Consider the following 13,702-nt stretch of genomic DNA (forward strand, 5'->3'; position numbering starts at 1 on the left):
TTCTTTTTTAACATAAGACGTTTGTCAGGATACGACTTATAAAACCTTATTTAGTATCCTGAACAATGAAATGGGTACAATCGCTAGGGTGATTATGTCTTAGACTAGTTGACAAACAATGTTAAAGATCCTTTATCAAAACGTATAGCTGACGAGACCAAATATCTCGTATAAAAATATTTCTCTGGCTGCCTTGCTTAAATGATCGTGTAAAATGATTCGTAAATAAATTCAGTTAGGAGCTAAATAATTTCAGGGATCAGGCAAATCACTTAATGTTTCAAACTAATACTATTAAATTAGTGAAAATCAGCTCAAACTTCTATAGGCTTGAGATACTGTACTTGACTGGTCTTTCTGTTGAAGTTTCCGTCAGACAATGTCTTTGAATTAACAATTAACGAATCCTATTGCAGAGATGCTCAGTCTATGTCCTCTTAATTGAAGCTGCAGGTCAATATGTTTGACCTGACCCCTGGGTGCTCAGTGCCTATATGCAATCACATAATAGCATTCAACTATCATATACATGTAGGTTTAACTCCGACTTCGCCTAAAACGATGAGCCTCGTCTAAGTTTAATAACGGTCCATCCGCCGCGGACACAACGAAGCATAAAAATGCCACGTAGAGTATACACCGCGAACATCGTCCCTTTTATGTTCTTAACGTGTGTTTTTGAGTCAACATTAGGGGTATTAATTACCTCTCTGCAATTTTGAGAGAGTTTTGTCCAGAAATAAGGAATTATGTTGCCAAATTACGACAATAATTACAGAGGCCAAGGAGACCCGGACGTACTCTAGTCCTGAATAAATTCTCTTATATTTTGCGAGAAAAATGTTTCCCTAAACAGTTTTCAAAAATCAGACGAAAAAGACTAAAAATTTCCTGAACAGGATAACAAACGTTAAAAGTAAGTGACCCTAAATCTAAAAAAAAAACGCATTTTATGTAATATCAAGCTTATTAGTACATTTACGGTATTCATTCACATGATATAACTTTAGCAGACATATTCTATATTCTGTCATCTTTCATCACAGCAAGGAAGATTTCGGTACTTTTCAGACGATATGTGGTTTAATGTATTGCGATATCAAAAGCTCTATTGATCGAAATAAAACATTGATTGATACCTTTCTAACTAATCAAAAAAAGTACAAATAAAGTTTTAAAAGTTAAACATTTAATTTCAACATGAATCAACTGAAATTTCAAATATATTTTTAACTTCAAAGGGAGGTTATTTAAACTAATCATTTCAAAATGTCCCGGTAACGTTTCCTTGTAATTTTGCAGTAAAGAATATGCTCCAATAGATTTTTACAATTTCTATCAAACCTACGCTCAAGACAACCTATGGAAAGAAACCATGTTTCCCTGAAAACGTTAAGTTTTATTTTCAATTTAAGATTCTTTTCAGTTGATCTAAACCTGTGATTACAGACAGATGTACCAAAAGATCACGTTTTGGCTTCACCTGATTCTAAAGACAACTCGTTTCTTTCCCACATTAACCAGTTTCATTGGTCTATTTCAACCTTTGAATAAAGCCACCAGCGCATTAAAAATCAATCCCTTTTTGGCTTAAGGTAGTTCTGCATGTTAGGATCGAATTTTTTTCTACCATGTAGAATTTGATCAAACTCTGATTTTTCAAAACTTCGAAATATACTAAGAAAATTCAGCAAATAAAAAAGATGGGGTCGTGTGCTTGATTTTTTGCTGGACTGATTTGAAAAATTTCGACCTCACGCAAGTTTTCATAACGGGAATCTATGAGAAAAACGCAATTTTCAAAACATTTTCGCGAATAGAAATATTTCTACAATGTAGATTTTAATGAAAATTCTCGCAATCATAAATAAAAATATGGCCTGCGTTAAAGACCACCTTGCTCTTTTGACCACTAGGAAAATTGTCGCACCATTCACCATAAACAAAACTTGGATAAAAAAGCAGTAAAAATAGTGCGTAGATAAACAACATAACCAATTTTTGTTATATAACACCAAAGTTTTGTCACACCGAAAAGATCAGTGGAAAATAACCGCACCGTGCGATAATAGTATTAATATTGCGCGCTACTTTCATCTAGGACAAAGCCGGCAGAAATGATAAAACATTAAGCGCATTAGATACTAAATAGAATTAAATAGAATTCTCCACCCGATGGTAAGGTAAAATCTTCACATTCAGGAACAATGTGTCGGTAAATCTGAAAGGAGATAGGCAGATACTTATTAAACGCATATAGCGTATGATAATTTGGACCCTTAATACGCTTTCTCTGTATGCGATTTCGTCAAAAGCCATGCTAGTGTTGAGCTAAATTTATGTTAATTGCTTAACGGGAATACGCAGTAGCATGGAAGTCTTAAGGTTAGGGTATATATTGAAATGCATGAAAGACGCCGTATGTATTTGCACTCTCATCTCTATAGCTACATAAATGTTAAAACTTCCTTGTCGGGGGCTATTATGTTTATTAAGTTTTCTACATATCATTAGCCCATTAATGGTCGTTCGCTCAGCTAGTTTAACTGTGTTTACGTTAAAGTAATTGGTGACTTTAAAGGAGGATGTCAGGCTTTTGCGCATCTGTTCATAACAGGTAGACCAAGTGCAATCTTTTGGAGATCACGAACAAGGTGAGATTGTTTTGCTAGTTTAAAGTATGTTCATTAAACAAAACATTGCTAGGATCCCATTTAATTGCAATGGTAAAATCTTTATTTTCATGAAGTTAACAGAGTGAAAATAAACAGAATGGATTATGGAGGTTAAAGAATAGAAAGTCAACGGGTGGGAATATAATATACCCAACAAGCACATTGTTGTTGCTTCTGCTGCTGCTGATAATGCTGCTGCTGATGATGATGATTTTTTTTTAGAATTCTACACTTTATAACGACAAGCGAGAGTTTAAAAAGTGCCCATGAATCCATGTGATGTTATATGTATTAGTGTAAATCATGCTGTTCAATTATAACTATAATTAAGGAATATTGATTTATTACCAACCCCTATAGTATAAGAAAGTAGTACTGAGACAAAATACAAAGGAGCTATTACATTTAGCAGTATTGCTTCTTACACTATGTAAGGGCTGTATTTAGATTCTTTATACTTTATTTTTGTAATATAAAATACATGTATCTAGTTCTGCAAGACAAAGACGAGGAAAATAGCAGGCTATTGTTGCGATAGCAATAGGCCATGAGTTTTATTTTGTTTGTTTTTTTAATGATATAAACAACTCTACTAGTTTGCGTTCTGTATATTATCTCCCTCACTTGGGAAGTTAACACTCAGTTTTCTTTCCTATGTATTTAGCTGACAAAGTCTTGCAGAAAGCTGCTCTGTTTAAACATGTTTAAGTTTCACTTTATACATTCAGTTTCTTAACCATAAGTTTGTTACAAGCAGTGATTATGAAACAAAATTGAAACTTGAAACTTAATGCGTACATAAATTAAACAGTTGGTTATTTTTATATGCTTGTAATCGAGTACAATACAGTCTGACGTAAAAGTTAACGGATGCTTATGGCGGCCGCATAAATGCCTGTTTCTTTGACATCATGAAGTCCGTTCCGGACAGGGAGCTTGAGCGGTGCTACACGCCACAATAGCTGTTATTTTATCATCAGAATTAAGCCGCACCACGGGAAAACCAACATAGTGCATCTGCGACCAGCATGGATCCAGACTAGCCTGCGCATCCGCCCAGTCTGGTCAGGATCCATGCTGTTCAATAACGGTTTCTCTAATTGCAATAGGCTTTGAAAGCGAAAGGCATGGATCCTGACCTTCATGATTTCAAGGTCACCTATAAAATGTATACGTATCCTGCGGATGCGCTGGCTGGTCTTGATTCATGCTGGTCGAAAAAAACACTATGTTAATTTTCTCATTGTGCGGCTCAACATAGTGCGTTTGCGACCAGCATGGATCAAGACCAGCCTGCGCATCCGCGCAGTCTGGTCAGGATCCATGCTGTTCGCTTACAAAGCCTATTGCAATTAGAGAAACCGTTAGCGAACAGTATGGAGCCTGACCAGACTGCTGGTCTGGATCCATGCTGGTCGCAAATGCACTATGTTGGTTTCCTCATGGTTCGGCTCATATACCATTTCAAAGCTTTCATCAGTCGTACTTGTGTACAGAAATGTATCCATACCGTCGCGTCCTTTAAGTGAAAACTATATCCATCCTGTTGTATTGTGTTCCATTTGGGTCGATAATCAACTTTACAAACACGCACATCAATATATTCGTGCATCTACATATTTACGCGTGCATTTTTGATAAGTATACGTACAAGCTTATTATTAGGCGTGTACGCATGTTATACCGTGCACTTACGTCCACATAATTTTTCAAGTGCACGCATAATAACAAGTTAACTAATACATTCGCATGCCCGTCCATTTATGAGTGTATCTATATATTTAAGATTGCATTTGTGTACAGTATTCGTGCATACAAATTATTAGGCGTGTGCGCATGTTTAAGCGTGTATTTTCATATACGCATGTGTCTGTAAATTTACAAGTATACCGGTCAAATATATACGTCAAGGTATGATTCTACAACTGTACGCATGATTTCAAGTTCACCTATAAAATGTATACGGCATATTTTTACACGTACACGTATATTCTGAAATGTGCGCGCTTGCAAGGTATACTTTTGACCCAAATGGTTCACCATAGTGTTGTGTTTACAATAATACACATTAAAAACTATTGTAAAATGGGTATTTAATCGCTACATTAAAGACTTTATATTTTTACAAAGGCTGGGTGACCAAAAATTTAATAAAGAATAATTTTATCACTACACCCATGCGGAAGAACAGTTTTCGAAAATCAGTTGTTTTAAACCAATAACATTTAAAAAGAAACAAGTAATTTTATGTTGTTTTTTCTACCTTCTATAGAGTAGCTTAAAATCATAATGCATTGTGTAACAGCTTTTTTATCTCGTATATCCTAATTGGGGAGGTTATAAGTACAGATCAGCAAAGAGGAAGTATTTTCAGATGCCTGATAAGCTAATAAGGTGTATCTAGGTACAATAACGTTATCAATATAGGGTTTACACGCTTCAGATAACAATATATTTAACTAACTTTTGTGTTGAAATAAGTTTGGTCTGGCTTTGGATAACGGCGTTTTTAGAGAGAAATTTCTAATGGCGAATAATGAAAAGAATGAAACATGTTCGAAGGGATTAAATGATAGGATACACAGAAGTCATCTACAGGCATTAATGGGTCGGACTGTTTCAGGTGCGGATCAGACTTCGGGAGAGCAGGATCAAAATCAGGGGAGGCAACCAAATACAAAAGTACCTTTGCCACCAAGACGGAAAGGACAGATAACTCCTAAACGACACACAAGGTATGTTCCAGTTCTCACCTATTGGATGTACGCACGAATTGAGTGTATAATATACTGACTAAAGTTTAGTGGGTTTAAGAGTGAACATTCAGTGCGTTAATCCATTAATTTTGACTTTTTTTTCTGTTTCCCTATGATATAAAGACGGCTGGCGCAAAACATGCCTTTCTTGGTTCTTATTTTGTTATTTTTTAAATTGTCACTACTTCAACAATCGATGATCTATACTAACTAGTGCCACCCGTAAGGGATTGTGGAGACTAGGGAATTTTAACCATTTAACCAACTAATCCTACCGGTTGTATAACGGTAAAACTAATTTCTCTCATTTTACATTACACAATAATCAGTTACTAGAAATTCAATTTTATACGGTATTGCTTAAATAGTTTCCCTTTTTCTGCTACTATTCAGGGAAATGGAATTTCTGCACGAGAAAAAGGATTATAATGTGGCAGAGTTTTATGAACATTTTCACAACGACCTACCGAAGACAGTCATGGTCAACCAGGGGTTCTGTGGGGAAATCGTTGAAGATACCTTCGACAGAGAACAGGTTTTTTTGTTGTTTTTTTTTTTTTTTTTTTTTTTTTTGTCAAAACGGTACACTTTTGGTTGGTAAATCTGACAACTTTATAACTTTCAGTAATGAAAGGTTTTGCATATTAATTCGGGTACGATGAGGTTGATCCCTGGATATAACCACTGGTCTTCGCCAAATAACATTATTCTATCCCTGTCCTCTACCTACCCCGTAACCTTATTTATTGTGTTTTTGTTAAGTATAGCTTGTAATAACAAATTTCCCGAGAGTATTAAGATTCCAAAGCTACTACTGTCCGAAGACTATAAGTTCGTTTTAGGAGAAATTGTATCAACGACTCTTTCAGATCGTTATGAGAATATCTATTACGTCTCCCACATATTGGTTTTGCCTTTGTCGTCCGCCCGTCCGTCTTGTCCGGCTTTCACACATAAACTGCTGGCCAAATCTTGACGAAACTTCTCAGGAGTGATCAGTACCAACCCTAGTTGTGCATATCGCCGGCACGTTTCGCTTCGCTGCACAAATTGGCCGCCAAAGCTAAAGGTAGAAACATCTTGTCCGGCTTTCACAGGTCAAACTGCTGGCTGGATTTCAACGAAACTTCACAGGAGTGATCAGTACCAACCCTAGTTATGTACGTCGCCGGCACGTTTCGCTTCGCTGCACAAAATGGCCGCCAGAACTTAAAATAGAAAAATTTTGTTCGGCTTTCACAGGTCACACTGCTTGCTGGATTTCAATGCAATTTAAAAGAAGTGATCAGTACCAACTGTAATTGTGCTTATCGCCGACATGTTCCGTTTCGCTGCAAAAAATGGCCGCCACAGCTAAAAATATTAGAAAAATATTGTCCGGCTTTCACAGGTCAAACTGCTGGACAAATTTCGACGAAACTTCACAGGAGTGATCAGTACCAAGCCTAGTTATGCATATCGCCAATACGTTTCGCTTTGCTGCACAAAATGGCCGCCAGAGCTAAAGGTATACATAGGGGGGAGACATATGTTTCTGTGACTAAAACACCTTCTAGTTTAGTTTGGTTTATTGATTCTTATACTTTATGAAGTCAGTTAAAACTAAAGTTCTTAATCATCTTCACAAAACAACTTTATTTTGAAATCAGAGGAACAAAAAGGGGCATGAGTTTTAAAAAAATGAAGAAAAAAACAACGCCATATTGCATTTTGTATTAAAGATCTGCCAATATCCAAAGACGAACAACTAGGGAACCATTGTAGACCTCTGGTGTGTGAGAAAGTTTGTATCTGGCTAATCTATTTACATCGAAAAGACACTAAATCCTGCTTTTCCCGTCACAGGTTCTTCGTGTTCATGCAATATCCAAACAGAGACGGGTTATAGCCAAGTTTCAGTATGGAAGCCACTCTAGAATGATCAGTATTCCGGTGACGTACGAGGAAAATCTATGTGTTGTAAAGCAGGGAGGAAAACGTAGGTGACCTATTGTTTAACCTGTTGTTTAAATAAGATCGGCATTTAATAAAATGAAATAATTAAAGCAATGTTAAGTACCATTTGAAGGGGCATGCTTTTATATGTTCACCACAATACCATTTTGAGACAGATTCCGACCTCTACAAATTTTCAGAATTAATAAATCAAAAGCACTAACGTCCCCTGCGCAACTTAGGAATAAGGGGTTACTTTTTTTGGAACTTGATGTGCTTGATTTGGTATCGAAATAAAAGAACGAATAGATATGATTCAATTAAACGTGTGTTCAACTCCTCCCACACTGTAAGCCTGATTTGCTGTGTCTAGTTATAAATATGAAAAAAAAAAATGCTTATGTCATGTGAGCGTTGTTTACTTTGAGGTTACTAAGCTTACGTAATCCACACAAAAGATCTCTCTTATCAGATACCTTTGCTTATTCTTCAGTTCTTCCCATATCTTTTTTTCTTGTGTCAAACGATAGATAGTTAAAAAATTGATTTTGGCTAGGTCCTGTCAGTGTATATTCCTTAGTTCTCAAGAACGTTTGATTGAAAGATGCTTTACAAATATCTGACGAACATATGCTTTTAACCATATCAAACACATAAAAATACATACTATCAACAACACCTGAACACGTAGGTGTATGCTGAATGACATAAAGTTTGTGCAGGTGATAAAACAATATATTTTAGATGTATAGATAATCAGGATAATGTTATCAAAGTTAAATGTTTGCGATATTCACGTCAAATGTAAGTTATATCAGCAAGCAGATAGCAGTCAAAATATATATATAAACTTTGTACAACAACTGTAATAGCTTTCAAGCTTTCCTCTAGATGGTCTGAAAATATCTCTGTACCTTTAAAACGAACTATTAGTACAAGTTATAATTGACTTTGTCTATTTCTTGTTATGACAAGATGGGAAACCAAAACAGATGTACACAATACTAAAGGAAAACACCCTACCGTTGACCGTACAGTTTCCCAAGGATCACTCGATAGCAGTTGGCAGTCAGACAGTCAGCACCAACAATATCCCGTGCATGGAGCTCGTGCAAACATTCGACGAAGTATATCTCCTGTCCAATTTCATTACTGACGGTTTGTAAATTTTGAATCTAAACACTGTTTCTTTGACACTTCTAGCACTTCTTATTCTGTTTTTTTCAAATTTAGAATGTTTTAATGATTGAGTGTATCTTTAGATACGTAGTATATGGGACTATATTGGTGTAGTTCAGTTCCGTCTGTCCGTTGAGACGACTGACCACTTGTTCGTCCGTCCGTAATTCGTGTTCGCTTCGCTTGGAAAATGTTCATGAAACATGGTATCAAATATTAACCTAATCGAGACGACGTGCAAAGCACACGATAAAAGTCAAAGGTTGGAGGTCACATTTAGACTTCGAAGGTGAATTATTATAACTTCGTGTCCACTCCATAATATCTTAACCGCTTGGATTATTCTTATTAAACTAGCATCAATTCTTTTTTATTAAGAACATGCAGAGTGCACAACGAAGGTTACTAGGTTCACGATCAAGGTCACTCTTGAAGGCCCAAGGTCAAACAATTTACTTTCCCTGTATCAAATCGGCGTCAGGATGAATTGATCACCTATACTGATAGCTCTAGTAAAAATATTATTTCATTGATTTAGGTTGAGTTCACATTGACGTATTTTGTATGATTGAAATCATAACTCTGTTGCTCTCGTTGTCATGGCAATATAATCAGTGTCATTTAAAAGAGGACGAGGACTAGGACGAGTATCATAATGCAAAATTCATGTTCTCCAACTTCAGGACAAGGATCAGCAAATAATAGACAGGAGTATTTAGAATGGTCCTCAAACGTTTTTTTCAAAGATATCGACATTGCTAGCCTTTTTTAAAACATGTATAATGTTCGTGTTTGAAAGTATACATCTTCGAAAATCTTTGCGGAATTCTTTGACATACGTGTAAAACATGTATGTAAACATTCAGATGATCAGACTGGTTATGCTATTTCAGGCGTGATGAGCCAAGAAGTGGTGCACGTGCCGCTGTATTTGTCACAGCTTCGACTGGCACTGATTACAGGGATCAAAGGTCAGCCTAAAGAAAAGTGGACTGGTTACCAACAAGAGTTAGATCGTGCAGCAGCATATATCGAGTTTGATCAAGAATTTGGAAATCCAAGTATGACTTTGATAACCCGTATTGTTACCTTTGATATCAAAAAACCACATAGTGTTTAAACTAAAAATATTATTTAACATCTGTTAAAAGGATTGTGACCGAGACTTATATCAGCTACACATTTTCTGATTCTTTTAACCCAAAGGGAGTTAAAGATATTTTACCATTTAGAGTCAAGCTCCTAAAGTTTGAAATAGTCTGCTAATAGATAGGGATGCTATCTTTAAAATTCTTGAAATAATATCACGACATAATATATATGCAATATATTTTCAGATATTGCCGAATATGACCCAAGCGCAATCCATTCAGATACAACATATTCTTACGTTGAGCCGAAAGTTTATTCGAACATCGTAAGCCTCGTTCATAAGTCGCCTTTTCGGTCGTTTGACAACGCAACCTATAATCCCGAACAACATCGCCAGGATGAAGGTCCTAGTGTCTATGAAGAGATTGACAACACAGCCAGAGATGATCACGGCAAACATGATAAGCATAACAAACACATGAAGCCACACGTAAATACGGCGTTCCAGAAGGAGTTGGATTTGGCCATGAAATCGGAGGTTCCTCAAGACTCGACACCACAATTAACTTCATTTAAACCACAACCGCAGAAAACTGGTGCCCCTCCTCCTTTGGCCCCAAAACCCCACGTTTCTCATACAGTTCCAGAACCAGAACGCAACACCAATTCTAATTCCGCACCATCGCTCCCAGAGAGGAAGGCAATTCCAGAAGAACATAAATCCGCCCCTACATCGGCCACTAAGAAGGCTTTGTATTACAACGACGTTCCGAGAACTACGATTTCGCCTACAAAGCATGTAGCAAAAGAAAGCGAACTAAAATCTCCCCCTGCAGAAGTAAGAAAAATTGTCCGGGAAGTTAAATGCCCTGAGGATATCAGTAAACTCACTATTGACGAAGTGTCGGAGTACCTGAAAAAGCTTAACTTAGAAAAATATGCAGACAACTTTAAACGTGAACAAATTGATGGTCCTATGCTAGCTGATTTGGATAGGAATATGCTGAGAGAAGATTTTGGTATGAAGGGTGTCGAGGCACTGAGACTCATAAAATTTGCCAAAGAGGGCCATTTGCCAACTTAAAAATATTGATTCAAAACCGTGAGCACAATACAAATTGGAAAGTATAAATTGTAAATATACAATATGTTTGTTTCGAATAAACTACAGGCAATGACTATGAAATGATGTTCAATTTCATATTTTCAAGAATTCATTGAGTTATACAACTAACAGATACGTTCTTTGTTCATGACGTAGTTTAACACTTTTAGATATATAAATCGAATAATTTCCATGTAGAAAAAACATGACATATTGGACGCTTAATCTAATGTCTGGTTTACATTAAGAACAACCGGTCACCCAAAAGTGCTATGCGTGAGTACGTAAGCTGTCAGATTAACTGAACATATTTAAATTCTATGCTTTATTTTTTTGTCAGATTAGTTCATCAGTTGGTTTGTTGAACTTTTGACTTGCTTTGCCGGGCTGTCAGTTTAGATGCATTGCGATTTTCAAGCATTAAATGTAGCAAAAGCTCTAGTGTGCCCCTTCGATACAGGCGAGTCTTTCGCTTTCTGATTAAAGGTACTTAAAAAGGATAATAATCAATTCAATCAGATAAATAAGTCATATTCAACACTTCTTTGTTATCCTTAAAGCCTTTGTTTGGCAAGTGTTTTTGTCCGGGTAGTGGATGGATGTTTGCTTGATAATTACTTGACCTGGAAAGTGCAGTTATCTTTAACTTACGTAATATTGCGTCCTTCCGACTTTCTTTGGTGCCTTTTCATGTTTCAATTTACATTTTATATTCTTAACGGTTACACATTCTCCTTATGCGATTTATGCATTCTGCAGTTGTTGCGAAAAAGTAATTTTCCGTTTGCCCAAGGATTCCGAAATAAATAATACGTAATCACTTTGTTATTACGGGTCCATTACTTTATAGGTTAAAAAGCTTTACCACCCCTGAAAGAATAAGAAAGTTCCCTGAAAATTAAGGAACTACATTGTCGTTATAAGATGGAGCTTCAACAAAGCTCAGTCCTCAGAGCGCAATTTGAAATCCAATAATGACGGGATAGAATTCTGAGAGTACCCTTCATCATAACAGACTAGTGACCGCTCGGCAACTTACTGTCAGAAACATTTGATCTACTAAAGCCGTCACTATTTCATTGAATTCATATAGAAATAACGACCAAATACGGTGGCTGATTTCTGCCATTTCATTCTGGTGTGTTGTTACATTTGAAGAGCGCCAACAAGCCAACAGCGTGCTTATTTGTCGGCCTTGTGTGTGTTAACGCCCTCCAAATGACAAAACATAGACAAACGCGCCGATACACCAAATAAGAAATTTGTCGTATTGGGGCAATAGTTTGTTTTTCTGGGGTGTTAGAGTGTAGGCGCCCTTTTAATGCGTCAAAACGCCGAAGCGACAAATTAGCATGCCGACACGACATATGAGATTATTGTCTCATTGACGTAAAAGTTCTGGCGTATTTACTTGTTGGCGCTCTTCAAAACGCACCTTCAAGCCAGACCGAAATAGTAAAAATTAAGCCACCATAAACAAATCTTGTGGTGATAAAAATTCAATTTGTAGGCATATATGAATCTTTGATACGTGAAAACTTGTAATATTTTACATGACCCATGTCCGCATTGTTTGAATTATTATACAATAACTTATATACTCAGAAGGAAATAATTTTATTTGAGTGCAGTTAGCACTACCAAGACTATATTTTCTTGATAGTAAGCAGCTATCAGTATCAGACTGCTTAGTTTGGCTCGAAAGTGCATAAAAAGATACTGAATCGCTTTTGTATTTAATGAAGGTCAAGCCCATAACCTACACCCAGTTCTCTATCGCACCAATCTATGCATTTGTACATACCCACTTGAAAATCGGTTCAAACGTAATTGCGGATTGAGTTGTTATATACTTGTATATTTCAGCACAATGTATTTGCTGACGATCAAATAAGTTTCGTGTTATACCTTAGTATGGTTCATGACAATTGAAAACGTTCTATGTGCTCCAACACATATAGGCAAGCACATTCTAGAGATGTTCCTATTTCAGACAGAGTATGCAGGGAAATTGTTCATACCTGTCACTCTCTTGTCTAATTGGTGTTACACCACATCAAATTTTCGTAAAAGAAACATTCATGCCGAAAAGGCATATGGCAATTCATATTACCTTCAGTTGTAAAGTCAATATATATTCTAAGTATATTTGTGGCACACCTGTAACATAGTGGCAGGGTGAGCTTTTGTGATCGCCCTTCGTCTGCTGTCCGTCGTCCGTCCGTCATCGTCTGTCCACAGTTTCTTTTGACCATGATAGAGACAACATATTGCAATCAATTTAAATCAAACTTGCACACAACTTGTATTGGCAAAATATCTCGATTTCTTTCGAAAACTTGCCAGATTATATCATGGGTTCCAGAGTTATGACCCCTTAAAGGGCCAAAATGTACTATTTTTTGGCATGTGAACACGATAAAGACCACATTTTGCAAATGGTTTTATTTTAACTTGCACTCAACTTGTATTGCCATAATATCTCAGTTCCCTTCGAAACCCGGCAATGTTCCATCATGGGATTTAGAGTTATAAACCATGAAAGGGTCAATATTTCCTATTTTTGGTTTATGAACACGATAAAGACCACATTTTACAATTGATTTTATTAAAACTTGCACACAACATGTATTGGCAGAATATAACGGGTTTTTTTTTTTTTTTTTTGAAAACTGGCCAGTTCCAACCATGAGTTCTGCAGTTACGGTCCCTTAAAGGGCCAAAATTTGCTATTTTGGCTCATAAACACGATAGAGACCACATTTTGTAATCCGTTTTAATCAAGCTTGCGCCAACTTGTATTGGCATAATATCTCAGTTCCTTTTGAAAACTGGTCAGATCCTAACGATGGTTTCAGAGTTATGGCACCTTAAAAGGCCAAAATTTTGGGCTTTTGCAGCAATATGGAGGCTTCATTTATGGTTTGATTTTGATATATTTTAAACAACAATAGAGTTTG

General features: G+C 36.4%; 1 protein-coding gene across 3 annotated transcripts; it reads left to right on the forward strand.

The window, feature by feature from the left end:
- The first annotated feature begins 2,497 nt into the window (after positions 1 to 2,497).
- LOC123540204 (uncharacterized) lies at positions 2,498 to 11,280 on the forward strand. Of its 3 annotated transcripts, none has more exons than XM_045325028.2 (7): positions 2,498 to 2,654; positions 5,299 to 5,410; positions 5,825 to 5,966; positions 7,277 to 7,409; positions 8,342 to 8,524; positions 9,439 to 9,606; positions 9,883 to 11,280. In XM_045325028.2, exons 3-7 carry the CDS (start codon positions 5,829 to 5,831, stop codon positions 10,719 to 10,721), a joined length of 1,461 nt encoding a protein of 486 aa, XP_045180963.1. In that variant the 5' UTR covers positions 2,498 to 2,654; positions 5,299 to 5,410; positions 5,825 to 5,828; the 3' UTR covers positions 10,722 to 11,280. The 3 variants fall into 3 exon arrangements, with proteins under 3 accessions (XP_045180963.1, XP_053382836.1, XP_045180962.1); XM_053526861.1 differs by having other exon boundaries at positions 2,654 to 2,726; XM_045325027.2 differs by lacking the exon at positions 2,498 to 2,654 and having other exon boundaries at positions 5,132 to 5,410.
- The last annotated feature ends 2,422 nt before the right edge of the window (positions 11,281 to 13,702 follow it).

This window comes from Mercenaria mercenaria, chromosome 16, assembly GCF_021730395.1.
Source record: "Mercenaria mercenaria strain notata chromosome 16, MADL_Memer_1, whole genome shotgun sequence".
NCBI lineage: Eukaryota > Metazoa > Mollusca > Bivalvia > Venerida > Veneridae > Mercenaria > Mercenaria mercenaria.

What these genes read in the sequence shown, in the direction of transcription:
- LOC123540204 (XM_045325027.2), top strand. Translation starts at nt 5,202, where the DNA reads ATGGCGAATAATGAAAAGAATGAAACATGTTCGAAGGGATTAAATGAT. An exon ending in ATACCTTCGACAGAGAACAG is followed by an intron (nt 5,967 to 7,276) that starts GTTTTTTTGTTG and finishes TTCCCGTCACAG; the next exon opens with GTTCTTCGTGTTCATGCAAT. An exon ending in TGTAAAGCAGGGAGGAAAAC is followed by an intron (nt 7,410 to 8,341) that starts GTAGGTGACCTA and finishes TGTTATGACAAG; the next exon opens with ATGGGAAACCAAAACAGATG.